At 44.5% G+C, this 19,493-nt stretch overlaps 1 protein-coding gene across 6 annotated transcripts in view; it reads right to left on the reverse strand.

Annotated features, from left to right (window-relative positions):
• ASAP1 (ArfGAP with SH3 domain, ankyrin repeat and PH domain 1) overlaps positions 1-19,493 on the reverse strand; it is a 348,560-nt gene that overhangs the window by 46,914 nt on the left and 282,153 nt on the right. For all 6 annotated transcript variants that reach the window (XM_060128595.1, XM_060128596.1, XM_060128594.1 and 3 more), the window contains 4 exons: positions 7,408-7,495; positions 5,276-5,324; positions 2,110-2,273; positions 527-660 (listed from right to left, as the gene is read on the reverse strand). In XM_060128595.1, the coding sequence (XP_059984578.1) occupies positions 527-660; positions 2,110-2,273; positions 5,276-5,324; positions 7,408-7,495 (435 nt within the window). The remainder of the gene's footprint in view (positions 1-526; positions 661-2,109; positions 2,274-5,275; positions 5,325-7,407; positions 7,496-19,493) is intronic.

Below are 19,493 nucleotides of genomic sequence, written 5' to 3' on the forward strand. Positions count from 1 at the left end.
CCATATTATAAAGCTATACACCATAACGGCACACAGTTTTTTCCCTGACTACCTAAAGAAGTTGTGGGTTAAGGAGTGGTTGGTTTATGACAGTAGGTAACAGGCCACTCTCAATTCATGTGTACTTTTACAAACTTACAAACAGTAAAAATAGAGGAAAACTCTTTGGTCATTATCTTTAATAACATAAGCCACTAGATAAAGTGAACATGCGAGTTCAACATCTAACTCCCTTTACTGCTATGACAGTGAATCATATAAAAACTATTCCAAAAGAAGAAAAGCAGCTTTGAAAAAGCCTATCCTAGAAGAAAAGAGCCATTCAGTGGAGCTAATTATAGAAATGTATGATTCGCCAGTTCTTCAATCAGGAAGTAGAAACAGTCAATGTTACATACCACAAAATTTACATTTTAAATACCTATTTAAATTCACTAAATTCAGGAACTAGAATTCTTTGTACTCAGCAGAAACAAAAACCCCCAAAGCAATATACTAAATATATTCATGACAGGTCACTACTTACCAAGAGTTCAGAAGTTCCTAATTTGTCTAGTTCCAAAGACTGAATGCGGGAAATATGAACCCCCATTTCTCTATGGATGCCGGAACATTCTATGCAGGTCAAAATCCCCAAGTTGGTTGAAAGCCAGGTGGGTTCTGTGGAAAGGATTTTGAAGACAAGATATCTAATTTTTAGTGTGCCAACTACAGAGGAAGCTAAAACAGTAGTAAAATTTGTTAAAAACTGTAAGGGAAAAATTCAAATGGAAGAAATGGATGCTTGCAGTTTAGCCTAGGGGCTAAACTTATAACAAACAAACTTATAAACTTATAAACTTTATAACAAGCTATTATAAAAACTAATAGCTTGTTAGAGAGCAAATTTTAAGACAAATTTTAAAACTATCCCTTCAATACTGAATTGAAAATAAAATTCAGTGCTTTATTTTTGTGAAAATGTGAGAAAGACTTTGCCCAGGAGGCCGAGGAACCATCCTGACAGTGATAGATTAAAGGCCTTCTAAGTACAGCTCACAAGGGACTGGGTTCTACAGCCATCGTTAACCTCCACGCTACAACCCAACTTAACCTGTCATCCTGGTTATGGCTTCTGCACAAGCACCTCTTGGTAATAAGATAGCTTTTTCTACAACCCCCAAGGGCCCCAGAGCAGAGCCTCCCCTCCTCTGCCATTCCCTGACACTGTGTCAGTCACTATCACACACGTACACAAAAGCAGAAGATGTGAGACTTGCCTCTGAGGTGCTTATGGCCTGTTGTACACAGGAGCCCATCTGCACTAGTAAAACAATTAAAAAGGAGATCATAATGCTTAAGGATAGGTTTGCACGACATTCTGACCACTACTAGATGTGTGACCTCAGGCAAGTCAATCAACTTCTCTGATTCCCCCAGTTTTCTCGTCTGTGAAATGGGGATAATTTTAGTTATCTTGCTCAGAGAGAGTCTGTGAGGATTCAGTACGTAAAGACCAGCAAAACAAATATCACAATCCTTATTATAACGTAAGCATTCGATCAATGTTAGCTACTGTCAATACCTAAGTAACACAGATGCCATTTGAGAACAGAAATTTGGAGCAAGGGGACACCAGTGTGATACAGAGGCTGGGGAGGTTTTACTGAACGGAAGGTACCGCGTGCCAGCCAGTGTCATATACGCCATTTCACTACGCCCTCATGACAGCTGAGGTTTGTTACCCCACCTTCAGGATGAGGAAACTGAAGATCAGAATAGGAAAGGGACTTAGTATGAGGTTGTCCAGGCTCTGAGAAGCGGGCGGGTGATTCCAAACCAGATGATGGACTCCGTGTCCAGTGCTCTCCCCTTACTGTCCATTTAACTGGACCTTACGGGAAAGGTGGCATTTTGGCAGGTGCCATTTAGGGAGAGCAGGTGAGAGCTTCCCAGGTAGAGCAAACGGCAGGGGTGAAAGCACTCAGAGGTGGGACAATTCACCCACCTCTAGGGCATACATGTGTCTGTGTCCACAAGGAGATTAAGGCATTTTAATAACCTGCTTATTTATATTCTACAGGAAGAGAAGGGATGTTTAACAAGCGGCTCAAGTCTGGGGGCAAATACCTGACGAGCCGCAGTCGCAGCAGACATCATTGCCTGGGAGCCGCTGGACGTCCTCAATGATGGCTTTCGTCAGGTCCTCCAGGCTGTTCTCCCCCGTGCTCTGCTCTCCACGGAAGGCCATGGTGAGGGCCTCTTCTTTGCTGTTCGTCAGCACTGATATCCACCTGTTGTCAGAAACAGGAGGAGGAGACATAAGAGCCTGGTTGGCCATTGCATTCTCCTTCCCCTGCAAAAGAATCTGTTTTCATGCAGAACTGGCAAAAGAGACCTCCCCATAGCAATACAAAGAATGGAAAACAACACACAGGAGAGAGCTAGCGAGATGAGAGGAACAGATGAGAGGGTATCAATGACCAAGGGCTTGCGTGAACACATAGGCGCCTGCGTTTCCACGGAGACAGAATATAAAGGGAACGTCAGAACGAAGAGGACTCAGAGTGGGACCAGCCTAGTGCAAGGATGAGAAAGAACAGGTGAGAAAGGAATAGGAGGCAGGAAAGGGAGTTTAGCAAAAGGCATTGTTTCCTGGGAGTCCATGTCAGCGGGGGCACTTAAAAGTGAAAGTGAAGGGGTATTTCATTTTCCATGAAGATTCATGCTTATGAAAAAGGTACATTAACAATGGAAACACATGATGTTTATTTTATGGAATGAAAAGTGCAGGCTATTAAAATATATGTGCAGCATGACCACAATATGTACCCAACAAAATAACCCTTTGCTACTAATCTATGCGTAAAACAACCTAAATACCCAATAACAGGGGTTGATTAGCAAAGCCTGAAATAACCACAAAGTGGACTAGTTAACCAGGTATTGAAATTTAAGTTTCCAACTCATTTTTGGATGACTTTGGGGAAATGATCACAATATAATGTTTCGTGAAATAAAAAGGAAAAAAAACTGTCATATGACATAATCTCAAATTTAAATGTATTTGTGAATTATATATTTTGTTTGGGGAAAAAAGGGATAGAAAGAAACTCACCAAAATACCGGTTGTCTCTGAGTGATTTTTTGTAGAAAAAAACAGATGGAACGCTTGACTCTATTTTTCTGTAATTGTTTGAATCTATAATGAGTTGTATTACTTTCAGGAATGAGGAACCAAAGCCAAATTAACTTTTTTAGAAGAAAATCAACAAAAAAATGAGAACAAACAGTGGTTTAGAAATGTTTTTCATTTCATTTGAATAAGTAATAGAGACAGCAATGAGGATTAAAAACCAAAGCAGAGTATTAATACCTGGAATAGGTGAACTGCAAGTCATACCTTTGACTCTAGGTGGCGCTCACCCTCACTGTTGTGAGGAAAAAGATCGCACAGCTTAGCTTTTCTGCTATGAAGCAGAAAACCCAACAACTGTTCAGGAATGGAGGGGATGGGGTGGGCATTTAATACCTTTTAAGTTAAATAATATTTTCTTCTATCATTAGTCTCAAGTTATAAACTAGAAATTGTTCTCTTAAAAACAAGTCAAGAATCTGGGTTCCACACAGCAGATCACTGTGCACTTAGCAGCAGCACTGATGATGCTGGAGTCTTCACTTGACTGCAGAAGCCTCTATTTTGCTTTCCTTCGGCATCCTGAGATTTTGGCTATCTGATATTACCAGTATCTACTATGTGCCACATACTTATAATTTCTGAAATATAATCCTCCAACAAGCCTCTGAGTTAGGGTTTAAAATGCTTTAAAGAAACAGAAGCCTAGAGAGATTCAGTGACTTGCCCAAGGCCCTAGAGTGGGACTGGTGTCAGACTGGGAAAAGGAAACAGTTCTGTTAACACCCTTTTTTCAGGGTTCCTTCTCTTATGCCACATTTGCCTCTTTATTTGAAAACTCCTGACAAAGAAATTAAAAACGTTTGCCATGATAATCTGAAAATACATATTTAAAGGACAATTCATTTTCTGGAGGAATAATTCAAATTTGGTGAAATGGCTACATTTCAAAAGGGTCAAGAATTAAAGCAACTATTTCTGACAATTCTTCAAAAAACTTTAAAATTATTTTAAAGTAACAGGCATACAAAAAAAGTATTAAGAAACAAAATAGTGCATAACGGTGTTTTAATACTTTAAAAGTCACTTTGAGTTTACAGGAGTAAAAACAAAAACAACGGGCACTGTATGAGAAGCTTTACACATTTGACCTCAAGTCTCAAAATCCTGCAAGCGAGGGCTAGAACCCATCTTACTGACAAGAAGGCCGAGGTGGGACGATCTTTTCAAGGTCACAAAGTCACTACCGGGCAGATTCTGGACTAGAGTCAAGTCTGCCTGCCTTTAAACACGCAGCTGCTCTTCTGTTGTACCTGCCTCCTTCCACAGTGAGATGAGAAAGGATTTCTCTGTTCAATTCACTGGACACTTTCACATGAGAAAACAACTCAATGAGGCAGTGAAAATTCCTCCCTGTAACTTGGAGGAAAATAAACATCTTTCCGTGCAGGATGCCAGGACGTCTTCATGAAAACCAAGTCCTCCCCCCCATCACTACCATCAGCACCCAGAGAGAAGGCAAAAGGTATGAATTACTTGAACACTGAATAAACCCCTCCCAAGTGCAGATGATGGGATTGGAAATGAAGAAGGCACAGTCCTTGTCCTCAAGAAGCTCTAGGTGGGCTTCCCTGGTGGCGCAGTGGTTGAGAGTCCCCCTGCCGATGCAGGGGACACGAGTTCGTGCCCTGGTCTGGGAGGATCCCACATGCCACGGAGCGGCTGGGCCCGTGAGCCATGGCTGCTGAGCCTGCACGTCCGGAGCCTGTGCTCCGCAACGCGAGAGGCCACAGCAGCGAGAGGCCCGCGTACCACAAAAAAAAAAAAAAAAAAAAAAAAAAGATATAAAAAAAGAAGCTCTAGGTCTCCAGAGGGCTTGGGCTGAGCCAGGGGATCCAGAGGGGTGTGAAGTGGGTGCGGGGCAGGAGGGAGGGAGCAAAACCCCCAGGGCGGTGTGGCTTGAGCAGAACCTTGCAGGGGGCACCTGAGTTTACTGAGCACCCTAGACAGAGAGGAGAGACACATGTGAAGGCCCAGAGGCGAGAAATAACCACCAGGATTCTCAGTAAAAAAAAAAAAAGAAAACTTAAAGGTATATTGTACAGGACAGAGATGCTTTTTCAATGTAAGGCATCGTGCCGTTATTTCAGAACTACTTACGCTACATAATCCTGCTCATCTTCTGCCTGAAAGTGATACGTCCTATTATCTAAAATACAAAAAAAGAGAAAAAAGCAAAACCTTAGAAAGCAGAATACCTTAGGTATTAATGCAAATTTTGAAAGTTCCTGGGGGGTGGGGAACACATTAAAAGCAGGATTTTAATATAATTTTATTTTTGCAACATTTTAGCAGTTACACGATTCACTTTGTCAATATAATTCTTCTGAAGGGCAACAAGAATACAACAAAATAACTGTGAACACCACGTGAATGCCTAGCACTTCTTTTGAAAAACAAGTGGGAAGGGGGACGGGTCCCTACCTGGTCAAGTGGATCTCGGCGACAAATCAGAGAGTGCTACCTGCGAACTCAGTATTCTACTTTTCCTTTTCAGTTTGCCTCTCACTGGCTTTCCTTTTTAAAAAACTCCTTTCCAGAAATGATAAGTAACTCACAGGGCAGCCCTGACAAGCAGGCACATCGTGCCCCAGGCTCCCCTCTGGTTGAATCAGGCTGCAGGGAAGAAGGGCTCAAGCCTTGCTGGAGGATCGTCCTCAAGCTGCGACTCAGGTAAGGAGAGGGCAGCTTAGCTTGGATACTTTGGGCAGGTGTACATGAGGGAAGCTCTTCCTTAAAATGTGGGATCTGCTAGAATGTTTCTACATACTGAGGTCGAACTACCACTGACTTACCACCTTTACTTACTAGCCCGTCCCTCACTACGTGACTGGCTCCAGGGCAGGCCCCCCTCCCCATCTCCCTGAGAGAGAGGAACACGCCACAGGTACTAGAGCCCAAGCATCTCGGCTGAATCCCTGCTTTACCACTGTGAGACCTTGTGTAAGTTGCTGAACCTCTCTGAGTCTCAGGTTTTTCTTCTGTGAAACGGGAAACCGACAGGGCTTTTGAGAGGTTTGCCCATGTTTATAAAGCACCTGGCACATATTAGACATTCAATAATTATTATTAATAACCTATGGATTCTCAAATCGAGGGGTTCTTAACTTTTGAAGTCACAGTATAATTCCAACTTTTCGTATTTCTTTCTCATCAGTAACCCAAGAAGTCTCACGGTCATAAAAATCATGGTGAATCTGAACTTCAGTAAGTGCTGTAGAATCCAGCTTTAGACTCCACCCAGAGTCTCACAACTGAGTCCATCTTTTGGGCTGGGACTGCTTGTTCCATTCTCAGGACTACATCAGAAGGATTTCAAGGGACAGGAAAGTATTTTTGTGCTCTACACACATAGATCATAGGCTGTGGGTTGGCCTGTCCTGTGGGGCTCTATAGAGAACGATGAACACTGAAGGTCAGTGCTGGAGGATTTCAGAATATTTGTGAGTCACTTCATCGGCACTGCCATCCTCTTGCTTTACAAAGAGATGTCTCCTCAGCTACCGTGAACACCCATGGGACCAGTGAAAGCACAGGGAGCCAGACTGGAGGAAAACAATCTCCCCTCACTCTGAAGACTGTGAGAATACAGGCCTTCAGTTGGGGGGTGGGTGGGTCACTGCGCAACCTCATCACAAGAGAAAAACACACTCTGACCCGTGGAATAAGACAGTGACAGAGCACGGTGTCATTGACTCATGAAGTCAGAAGGCAGTTCTGCTTGGAAGGAGGGAGATGTTTTTTTCCTTTCAGGGCTTGATTCTGCAGCTGGGAAAATCAGCTGGACAGACACAGTGGCACACCTGTGTTGTCAAGTCTATGTCTGTGCATCTCAACCACAGCTACACATTAGAATCACCCAGGGACTTCTTAAAAAACACCTATGTCTGGGTCTCACACCAAAGACTGATTCAGCAGATGTAGGAGAGAAATGAGAGTGTGCTTACAAAAATCCTTCCAGGGGGATAAAGCTGTGTACTTGTGGCCAAGAACTGGTCTGGCTTACTGCACAAATCTAGATTCTACTCCACTGCAGTCAGATCTGACACGGTTATGCCTTCCCACCTGCAGGTGGGCTCCGTGCAGAGAGGCCCAGGGCTCTTCTCAGAGCTGCGTGTGCAGTACGTACAGCAAGGAGCCCTGCTTGGGAAAGCTGCGGCTTCCAACCCAGAGAACGGGAATAGGCTGGTGGCAGAATGCACAGTAACTGACTCGGGAGAAAACGGACTCACGTGATATCAGGTCAAAAGACTTCTTGTCCTCGGCATTCGGTTTCACCTGACAGGTGAGAAGGTTCAACTTGGCGGGTTGCCTGTTAGACTGGACACAAGACGAAAGGGAGAAGTTACGGGCAGCATCAGCTGTTCCCCACAGGCCTGGTGCCCGTGGGGCAGGTGTGCAGGGTCATGATAAATTTGATAAGGTCTAATTCACCCCACTGGAATTCTGAATCTCATTAGAGAAGGGAAAAAAAAATGTTAGGTGGCCTACTAAATGTCTTTTAACTGTGTATAAACATCCTGGTGACTAATCAGAATGGAATCGAGATAAACCATCTCGCTTTCGGTGAAGAGTGGGCATGAGCCATGGAAAGGTGCCTTTCTGGAACCTACACATACACAAGCTCGAAGAGTTGGCACTTTTCACTACTGCAACTTCCCGTGAAATGTAGCTGAGCGTACTTCCTCCATTCACTCAAAATGACCCCAGTAACCAATCACCCCAAACCCAGTGTCTCAGGCATCCACAAACTTTGGTTACAACACGACATTTACATTACTTCTCCCAAAAGTACAAGGACAACTACTAGCGATGAGACATTGCTTAACGAGCCCCAAAATCTGGAGAGAGGTTAAGACGATGAAGATTTCCCATCACCTTCCAGCAACTCTCTTGGTCACACACATAATTCATACAGAGCCTGCAGTATCTAAACAGTCACGCTCATGTGGGCTTTACTTAAAAGGAGTCTCGCCACATAATCATTCTGGTCAAAACTCTTTCTGGCCCTCCTGCCCACGTGTCCAAGATCACAGGCTGGCCAATGGTGAATGCCAGCTTCCGGAAGGAGCTGACCAAGGTGAAGTGCCCGAGTGCCTGGGTGGGGCTTTGCTTGAACAGAAGTCTGTGGAAATAAGCAAGGCACTCTTTAGTCAGGCCTGCATGCCTACCCCAGCTGACAGTCATGATTCCGAAAATCTCCATGCCGGGAACACTTCCACCCACATCCGACTTAAGCCTTTAGGGAAAGCAGAGAGGGAGACGGTAGAGACAGGTCCCATCAGTGGCTTATGATCAAGAATATTTCAACGACACGCGCTGAGCCTCTCACTCTCAATAATGGGCACCAGACACTTCATTTCCGTTTACCTTCCTGTGCTTCCTGGACAACTTCTGAGATCCTCCTCTGTGGTTTCAAGGAGATTAGACACAGAAAGCAACACGTTTTGTCCTGAGTCTATCAGTTCCAAAGCAAGCTCTCTGGCTGGGGGAGAGGAAGTGTGAGACCCCCAGGGATTTCATATTCTTTGCATGTACATGTGACTTAGACATGGAAACCGGAAGTAAAGTCCTGTACAGGACGGTTTTGCCTAAGAGAAACCAGGGCTCGGGAAAGGATTCCTGTACTACAGACTGACTGCCAAACCCAGGATGGGGAGGCAGAAGGTTGCGGGCCTGAAACATTTTCTTAGAATAGACCTGGCGTAGGGTCGCTAAAGGCCCCCGTCCCCAAAACCAGCAGCTGCGACCACAGACCTTGGCTGGGTCCATTGTAAAACGAACTGTTTAGTCCCTCATCTTTTGGGGTGTTGATAAAATCGCTGGATTTCCCATATGATCGACAAAGACATCTGACAGGCCGGAAAGGTAGCGAGCCTGGTTATTGGTGAGACTTTGTAGAATACCATGTTCCAATTTGGCATCCACATTTAAAGGATGAGGAAAAGCTTAGGGAAGATCAACAGATGATTAAAGGAGTGGAAAACGGGAACTTTGAAGATGGTTTAAAGGCATTATTTAGTCAGAGGAAAGAGGGTGAGGAGTGACTTAATCATGGTCTGCAAGGTCCTGAAGGGTTGCTATCAGGGAAGGTCTGCAGCTGTTTTGCATTTGCACAGAACTCAAATTGTCGAAGATACGAGCCAGACGTGAGGAAGAACTTCCCAAGTCTAAGTTGATTATGCGTAATAAGAGGTTTCAAGTTTCTTAACCTAAGTAGAGAAAACCTTAAGAATTTTTGAGACACCATTCACATGTGAATGTGACAGAGGGTTAACCAGATGATTTCTTTTTTCTTCCTGAATGTTTGTGACTCCACTGCTTCTGAACAACCCACATATACAACCAAGTAACAGAGACAAAATTTTAAAAAAGGAAAAAATATTCAGTTAAGTATCAACCGATCCTGGAAAATGAAATATCACCATTCACCTCTCATTTCAAAGCATGGGCTACTTCCAAGTACATTACCAGAAAGCTTCTGATGACAAGGGTTTTGTACAGTTTAAGTCACTGCATGATTGACCCACAACTTCAGTGACAATGACATGTGACACTCCCTTGGAAGCTTGTCAAGTCTGCTGGACTGACATCTGCCACGTCAACATGAACTTCACTTGACACAGACATGTCTTGCCTGTACATAGTATTCTGTCCCCAAATGCCAGTGAGACAAAGGACCTATCACCCCAAATGTGACTCTGAAGAGCAGAGAACACAATTTTCGCCAGGTGAAGCAGCCGATGCGGCCAGTACCGAGCCCATGAACACCAGGAAGTGGAGCAGGATGCTGAAGCAGAGTACGTGGACCAAGGGACCAGAAAGCTCGGAATCACCAGCCATCACTGAAACTCCAGGTTTGTACAACTTGCCAAAATGTCACAGTCCTCTCTCGACATTTAGTACTAATGTATAGGTGTACCGATGAACGAAGATATAATCTGTCCCGGCGGTTCAGCAGACTAAAATCATAGTGAGACTAAATGACTTGCCCTGGGATACAACACTGTGGAACAGTTTAGGAACTGCTTTCATACTGTTTAAGCACAAGAAAGGATAAAAAGGAAAGGAAACATGTATTTATTGAGTCCTCACTGTTGGTGATTCCTACCACACTCTGAATGAAAACCCCAGGCTGTGCCAGGACCTCCAAGCAGCACCTCCAGGCTCCTTCTGACTTTGGCCCCTGCCGCTTGGCCTGCTGTTCTCCCTGCCGGCGGTGAGGGGCACTGGCCTCCCAGGGACACCTCCTGCTTGCTCCCTCCAGGACTCTCCCAGTCGGCACCTCCCCAGAGGAGAGCTTCCTGGCCTGACCACCCCCCTAGACTCTCTGCCCCTTTGCACCCTGCTGTGTTTTCTTCCTGGGCCCTCTCACTCCTATTTACTTCTCATCTTGCTTCCCACTAAGGGCACACATTTTTCTGCAGCAGGCACTCAAATATTTATCAAATGAACGAATGCATTCCAGGGGCCTTACATATACCATCTCATGTATGACCTGTGAGGGAACTATTTAAAGTTTCTTTTACTAAGTAAGATGAAGAAGCAGAGGCGCAGAGAGGTTAACCAACTTTCCTAAAATCTCCTAGAAAGGAAGCAGCAGAGCCTGGAGCGGAATCCAGGGTTGAGTGGACCAAAGGCCCACTCCTCCTTCCTTTCTGCTTCCATGGGAAAGACAGCCACACAAAATCCCCCAGGACCAGCCTGAAGCCCCAGCCCACGAGAACACCTCCTTCTGAGAATAAGGGTTAGAAATAGAGCAAAGGTTCCCAAGATTAGCTTCTATTTTAATATCTTCTCAGGTCATTTGACTTTCAAAATTGACTCAAAGAGAAATTTTAGAAGCTATTTGAAACACCTATTCACTTATTCATTGGAGAAGATACTGATGAAGCCTCTACCACATCTAAGCACATATGAAGAACAGGTGGTCTGTGCCACCCAGCAGCTACGGGAAACAGACACGACCACGGGCCTAGCACGTGCCTGGTGCCCGGCGGGGCCCAGAGCCTGAGCTGGATTTCCATAAGGCTCCAGAGGCAGCCTCATCCCTGAGTGAGGGCTTAGAGGAGGGGCAGGTGCAGGTACCTGGGGGAATGCAAGGGACAAGGCAGTAGGTGATGCGGAAGGAGAAGCAGGGAGGGCGCTGCATGTGGTGCTGAGGACTCTTGTCCCATCCCAGGAGATCTGCAGGGCACTTGCATCCAGGGGGACAGCTGGTGGAGGAGGCCGAGAGAGTAAGACAGATGAGCAATGATGGGGGCTTGAATTAAAGCCAGGGTCATTGTACTGGGGGCCAGGGACTCAAGATACGGCAAGAAAGAGACTTTCAATAAATTATTCCCCAAGTAACCTCGACCTGGTATGCGGTTCTCCCAGGCTCTGCATCTGAACGATGAGTGAAGGGGCCCGCGGCCCCTGCAGGCTCCGCTGAGCAGCATCTTTCAAAAGCTACAAGTGCTCTACCCCAAATACAATTTTGATACCTTTCAAAAATGAAGACTGTTTTGGCTCTGTACCCTGAAACTCTGAGGCTTGTCCTCATACAGGTTTTACTTTTCACTAAAAGAATGCATATTCACTGAGGAAACACTCGGAGCTAGACACAGTGCAAAGAAAAAACTGAACGTTACTTGTTAATCCCACTTTCACACCCAGAGACAGTCATTGTTAATACCGGATTTTAACAAGATACGTGTGTGTGTGAAATGTCTGTTCTTAGAAAAAATGGGTTGGTTCAATTTGTATATACTGTTTTGTAAATTGCTTTCTCCAGTTAACATTATACAGAGAAGAGTTCATTTTTACACAAGCATGTGGCAAAGCCATTTGCAGGTTTTTGAAAATGTTTCCACTAGGGAAGCTCTGGACACGTTCCCTGCACAGAAGCGATGAAGGTATTAGCCCTGTGACATAATGCTCTGCCACCCAAACTAGAGGATGCCGTTCAGCTAGGAAAGTCATCAGAAATGTGTGCACAAACAGAATGAGTCGATTCTGACGCATGTTTCTGCATCTCCCGAAAGAAAAAAAAACACCACACGTTGCTCCTTAGACAGCTCGGCATGCACTGCGGTGAAGTGATTTTGCTGGAAGCGTGAAGTCGTTAGCGCAGGCATATTTCTGTGAGCAGAAAACAGCTGCTACTGGAATTAGTATCCAGAAATGAAGTTATTTCTCCCCACCATCTTGCTGAACTGCTCTGCTTCACAAACAAGAAGTGAACATCATTAATTACTTGGGAAATAAGCCTGACCCAGCCAGGCTGAGCCTGCTGTGTAGACAGAAGTAAAAATAAAATAATAAAGCTCTCTGCACTTCCTAGACTAACGCTTGTTAACACTGCTGTTCAGATTCTTAGAGGCATTTCAATTTTTTCTTCAATAAATATTTATTTGGACACCTACCACGCCCTGGAGGGACACATACGTTTGGCACACAATGAACAACCACAATAACCCCCTGACAAGAAGTTAGGTACACAGTGAACACCCAGCACTGCAGAAAGAGCTTATCTCCAAAATTTTAGTACATTAAAACTTTGGTTTCTGGAAAGCATTTTGGTTTCTTTGGGGCAAGACAGACGTTTCCGTTTACCGAGCAACTAAACTACTCGATACTGTATATAAATTTTATTATTTCACTCTTGCAATACCCCTATGGGCTAGGTACAGTGACTGTACCCATTTTACACAAGAGAAAACCAAGGGTCAGGAAGGCGAAAATAAACTGATCAATGTTTTACACAAAGTAAAAAGCAAAGCTTGGATTCGAACAAATTTCTTCCCAGAGCTCTCCGCATTTATCACGCTGTTCCCCTGTCCAGACAGACCCTCGGGACATTTGCAGAGTCAGTGAAAACATCTTCTTTTTCCCTTTCTGGTTCTTCCTACCCTGGAATGGCCAGTTCCCTCCTTTCCCTTCCAGATCACTTAATACGCCTGAGAAGTCTCACTTATTCTCCACCTGTTCCACATTCCAAAATTACTATCTTGTGGCCACAATTAGAGCTCCCCCATCCGTTTAGTGAGCCTTCAGACAGCTCAGGGGAGAAGGAACTGATCACCCAACTGAAGCAATTCATCCTGGAGTACGATGACTAGGAATTCCCTCAAACCTCGCAACCATTTAAACCATAGGACCGATTTCTAGTTGGCAGAACATGTGTGCACGTGCAAGAAAGATCTATTTACAAGTGGAGATTTTCTTGAAAATTTCTTATGGCAGTAATGAACTTGTCATGACTTCTGAGAGTATGTTCCACTCTAGAATCAACATTAAACAGTGCTGTAAACAGGAAAAAAAAAAAAAGAGGTTATCAGGCCTCCTGATTAAGAAGTGGGACTGATGTTACCTCATCCGACCAATGTGCTAGTTATTCATCATTTAGTCATTTCCACAAACATTTACTGAGTGCCTACTATTTGCCAGTACGTTTGCCGGTACGTTTGGGCCAGCATAGAATTTTTGTGTGTGTGGTATGCGGGCCTCTCACTGTTGTGGCCTCTCCCGTTGCAAAGCACAAGGCTCTGGACGCGCAGGCTCAGCGGCCATGGCTCACGGGCCCAGCCGCTCTGCGGCATGTGGGATCCTCCCAGACCGGGGCACGAACCCGTGTCCCCTGCATCGGCAGGCAGACCCTCAAGCGCTGCGCCACCAGGGAAGCCCCAGTATAGAACGTTTAAATTCCCATTTCCTATTTAACTGTAGTAACCACTTTAATCCTTCAATTTCACCCTCCCTTCTTCATCTAAGAATCAAGTCCAGAGGTTCCAACAATCTCTGCTCAACATGAAAGCAGGAGAGATTTATTTGGCAGTTCCTCAAAGCCCAGGCAGCATCAGCACCCTTGTGACACCCTTGTGATTCTGGAGTACTAGCCAAAAGGCGATGCCGGGTGCAATTCTTGGTCTTTAAAGCCAGAACGAGACACTGTCATAAATACCCGGCTTTCATGGAGCCACACTGAGGCTCCTGCTTCTTTGTCTGGAGCAATACACTGTTCTGTTAATTTACAAAAGCAATTTACTACTCAAACTCTAAGGTACACGGTAGAATGGAGAGAAAAACATAATTCTGGAGGCAATCAGACCCGGGTTCGAGTCTAGGCCCAGTCATCCATCCTGAAGCTATGAGCTCTCCTGAGTCCCAATTCTTCTTGTCACAGAGAAGGGAGACAACGCCTTCTCCGCTGATAATGAACCCAGGCAATGTCTGGACAAGTGCTGGTGCTCCCCCTTCAGGTGGGAGGTGGTACGGGCTCTAGAATTCAACTTCTTTGGTTCAAATCTGGCGCAAGCACCTGCTGGTTGTGTGACTGACTTTTTCCCCTTAAAATGGAGGTAACGGCAACTACCTTGTGAGGCTGCTATGAAACTTAAGTGGGAAAACATGAAACTAGCATGGGGTGTGTGCTTAATGCATGGTAGTTACTATTTTTATAGCTATTATTTCCCAAATATCTCCTCTAATGGCGTCCACATAGCTGACACCTAAGATTCTATACTGTCATCAACATCCCTCTAGATTAAGGCGGTATTCCCTGTTAAAAATGCAACCACCTCTGGGAGAGTTACCCGTTAAAGTCACCCAGGTTCAGAGAGAACACCAGATCCTGTGTGACAGGAGGGTTACAGAGGGTGAACTGAGGCTGTGTGCCATGGGCAGGGTGGAGGAAGGGGAAGCAGAGCGCCCTGGCTTCTGTATGAAAAGAGCATGCAAGCGAAGTGAGGGGACTCCAGACAGACAGAGGGGAACTGGAAGAGGGGGCTAAAGGGCCCAGAAATGCTGGGGACTCGAAATGGAGAGGAGCTTAGAGAGGAGCTTAGACCTGCCCACTGCTCTGATTTTATTGCTTCATGTATTAAAAGGACCCTCAACTAGAATAAAAAGGGAGGTAGGGAGACTCAGACCTCAAACTGGCCGAGTTCTGAATGAGGTCCACGCCAGTTCACAAACCTTACAGAAGTCCTTGAAATTGGCTGCAGGTTTCCACCTTACTACCCACCCCTCCTGTCTGTTTGTCCTTTTAAATTACACCACTGGCAAACAACGGGGGAGGGGCTCAGGGATTCCCCTTCTAGCTGAGCATCAGAATTACCTGGGAAGCAATCCTTGGGCTTCAGCACCAGACCAACTAAATCAGAACCTTTGGGAGTGAAGCCAGATGATTCTAATGTACAGTCAGGACTGCAAATCACATCTTGGGATTCAAACAGTGAAAAGGAGAAGCTCCTTCTCCAGGATTCAAATCGAGTAAAAATCGCTGCTGAATATTGTTTAGAAGAATAAACAACCTGTAAAACATAACCAGTTAGATTTCTAAACTTATATTTTATGGAACTTGAGTTTGGGAAGCCCTCTAATAACCGTCAATGTCATCAGGTCTGTTATCTGCAATATGGCAGACGCCTACAGAGATATTCCACAGGGACCGCCTGCGTTTTGGAAATAGTGCTGCTTATTTTTATGTCCCAATAACACTATCTGCGTGGAACAGCTGTGTTCCTTTTGCTGGTCACTGTGACTATTTAGAAGATTCAACACCAGTGCCTTAGGACCTGAGGCTGCATTTTGCACCTGATTTATGAAAGTCAACTCTGGTCTTCTGTTTAAAAAAAAAGTGGGGGAGGAGAGGGAGCTCCATGTCACCAGGGCAGTGGGGTGAGGAGCTGACTGATGAGGTGAAGGACAGAGGCACCACCTGAAGCCGACGGAAGGGGCATAAAATAGAGAATTATTATTCCAATGGAGGAGGGAGAAATTCAAATAGGAATTAAAAACACTGGTTCAGGATGCTCTACAGAAATTTTTTATGGTTCTTGCTTAATTGGAATTTTTGGTATACCAACTATAAAGTATTTTTTAAGTTCATCCTTGAATTCTCTCCTTTTTTTTTTTTTTTTGCATCTGGATAGCAATAGCTTTTTTTTTTTTTTTTTTTTGCGGTACGCGGGCCTCTCACTGTTGCAGCCTCTCCCGTTGCGGAGCACAGGCTCCGGACGTGCAGGCTCAGCGGCCATGGCTCACGGGCCCAGCCGCTCCGCAGCATGTGGGATCTTCCCGGACCGGGGCACAAACCCGCGTCCCCTGCATCGGCAGGCGGACTCTCAACCACTGTGCCACCAGGGAAGCCCAGATAGCAATAGCTTTTAAAGAGTGTTTAATTAAACCTCCAAATGTCTCTTAAAAGCGAGTAAGGAAAGTGATACCATTCTACCCATATTGGCTTCTCTTGGGTTCTCCGAACACGCTTTCTGTCCTCAGCACTTTGGACTGTCCTCTTCGCTCTGAGGGTACTGCTCCTCAGCAGGATCAATGCCATCTGCAGAGACGCCTTCCCTGCCCACACCAGTGGGGCTGCCCCTCTTATTTTCTATCCCAGCACCTGCTCACTTCTTTTACAGCACTTAGCCTTTGTTTACCCCAGGCTCCAAGAGGACAGGGGCCACTAATTCACCACTGCTTCCGTAGTACCTGGCCTCGTGCCTGCTTAGAAAGGAGTAAGACATCTTAATAAGCAAATTATACCCATTTTACATTGGAGAAAACTGAGGCTCCAAAGACTTAAGTAACTTATCCAAGGTCCTACAGCTTGTACAGGAGTTTAAGCCCAGGTCTAATTAGCTCCAAAGTTTGTTCTTTTACAATTCACAGTGCTGCTTCTAATCACTGGGGGTAAGGAAAATAGTCTCTTCTTGTAGTGACAATGGGAATAAAGACGTGCAATTGGGCAGAGTCCAGAGTAGCCTCAGAAAGCAATGGAGGCCAATCACAGAAATCAGGTTATTAAGCACACTTCGAGGCAGGGAGCAGCCCATTGTGAACGGGCTTTCAGCGCATCTGTTAAAGCCCTCGCAGCTGAATGTTATCTTCAGGGCTCTGGAGAGCACAGAGAATAGTCCTTGGAAAATGTCTGTGGGTCTAAAGAGCCCAAGGACAGGGAGAGAGACATCAGATTCTTGCTTTAGTGCAATGCCCTGGAGATGTCAGGAGTGCTGTTCACCTCTAATAGGAAGAAATGAAATTCCTTTGAGAGGACAGGTGCCCCAAACCGGCTACATTAAGTACCTCGAGGGGTAAGGAAATAGCAATACAAAGGAATTCCAATAAATCAAATTAAAATTGAGATGTTAACACATTAGGGAAGAAGACAATAGTAATAGCAATGATAATAGCTGACAATTATTTAGTGCTACTTCCGCCCCATATTGTGTTCTAATTCCTTATAATCAATGAAGTCGTTTAATCTTTACACACACCTATGAATCCGGCAGTACTGTGAGGGACTCAGTGTCATCTGGACTCCATCATAGCAGTCTGGCCCCATGGTGCTGGATGCTGTCACCCCACCTCAGCTCACCCAGATGATGAGACTATTAGGTCTACCAGACACTTAGTGGGGTCCAGGCTCTACAAGGCTTTAAATGCATCATCTCATTTAATTCTCACAACACTGAAAGACAGGTACTGTCAGCAACCCATTTAACAAGTGAGGAGTAAAATTAAGTACCTTAAAAGCCACACACAATAAGCAGCTGAAGAGGCATTGAATTCCAGGCTGACTCAGAGGGCTATGCTCTTGATCTCATCCTCCTAAAACGTGCAGCCCACCAAGAATCATCTAAAGAGGCTCCGCCTGGTCCGGTTCAGTTGGATTCTCAAACTTTTAGAGTAAAAATCAAACCTTAGTGGATTTCTGTGTGATACTGAAAGCATTTTTAGTGTTGAGAAAGGAGTGGCTATGAATTTAATGATTGCTACAGTGTTAATCATAAGAGCATCTGCAGGCATTTAAAGAATGTATGACTTTAAAAAATCAGTCTTCAGATTCAAAGATAAGTTCACGGACCCCCTGTAACATCTTCATGACCCCGACTCCTCTGCTTCCCACTCCTGGAAACCCTTAGAGCTGTCTTTACCCTGAGACCCTATGATTGACAGAACAACAAGGTAAGGAGTTTCATTCCGAAGAACTGTTCTTCATAGACCTTTCAAAGACCTCACAACAAGCTGACATCGGAGGAAAGGCCTATCATGTAGTAGAAAGAGAAATGATTTGGGGTCTGAAAACTGGTTCAGCTATTTACAGACTATGTGACCCTGGGCATGGGATTTAATCTCTCTGAGCCTTACTTTCTTCATCTACGAAATGCAACTTCATTCAGAAAGTATTCACTGAGCACTAACTACATGTCAGGCAGTGTGTTAGTCACTGGGAATTCAAAGGTGAGTAAGACATAATTTCCACCTCCTAAGACCTTCCAGACTAGTGAAAAATGAAGACCATGAACCACCCCTGCAGGTGTAGGCAGAAGACTGAGTGCAGGGCACGCTCTCAGTGCTCAATAAATGGCAGTCATCTTTCTTTTGCCAACCCATATTTGAATCGTATGTGACACTGGGGTTAATAAATTCAGGAAGGGTTTTTGAGAAGCAAAGCTTCTTATACTCTTGAAATTAATTTTTCAGGATTATTATAATAAAGTAATATTTCACCTATAATTCATATACTTTCTTTCTTTGATAATTTGTTTTATTATATACTATAATGCTTATAGTTTAAAAAAGTACAAGCAAATAATACAAGGGTACAGAAATTTATTTGTAATAGTTTAGTGGTTTGATATAAACACTTTTATCCTTAAGCTTTGAGGCGGACTAAAATGTTTGCCATAGATTTGTTAGAATTAGCATTTTGAAATGCAAACATCATGTGCTGCGCTGAGCAGATACTAGATACTATCAATATTATTGTTACAGCAGATTCAGAGATTCTCAACTGAATTTGATTCCCAAAGTGCTGGATTACTTTAAACAGTAAATTTAAAAAAAAATTATGTCTTTGAACAGGTACATGAAGCAATGAATTTGTAGATGAAATCTTCTAGGGATGGGAGCAAATCTTGCAGGTGTACACAAAGTGGATTTCTTCCTAGAACAGTAAGTTGGGGAGATGAATGGCCCCTGGAGCAGGTCTCGCATATGTGGTTAAGCCAGCAGACTGCAGCTCATTAATCTAAATGCATACCCGACCCTTTCCTGGTCAACCTGACAAGAACAACCTGCAAACGTGACTGGGGCCCTTCAAGAAGGAGGAATTCCCCTGTGTTAAGGGGTCCCAAACAAAAGCCCTATATTTTCTGACAAAAAAGTTCGTTTATCCACTTTTCCAATGATCACTGAATTCCATATGTTTTCCCAGGAAACTGCTGGCCTTGACTTTCAACCTGATTCTAAGTGATCAGTGGTGTTTGCAAAGTCTGGAGAAGCCAGCTAGAGCTGGCTACAGAGATCTTTCTGTGGGAGCAGGTTATGT

Source organism: Lagenorhynchus albirostris, chromosome 17 (genome assembly GCF_949774975.1).
Source record: "Lagenorhynchus albirostris chromosome 17, mLagAlb1.1, whole genome shotgun sequence".
In the NCBI taxonomy this organism is placed as follows: Eukaryota; Metazoa; Chordata; class Mammalia; order Artiodactyla; family Delphinidae; genus Lagenorhynchus; species Lagenorhynchus albirostris.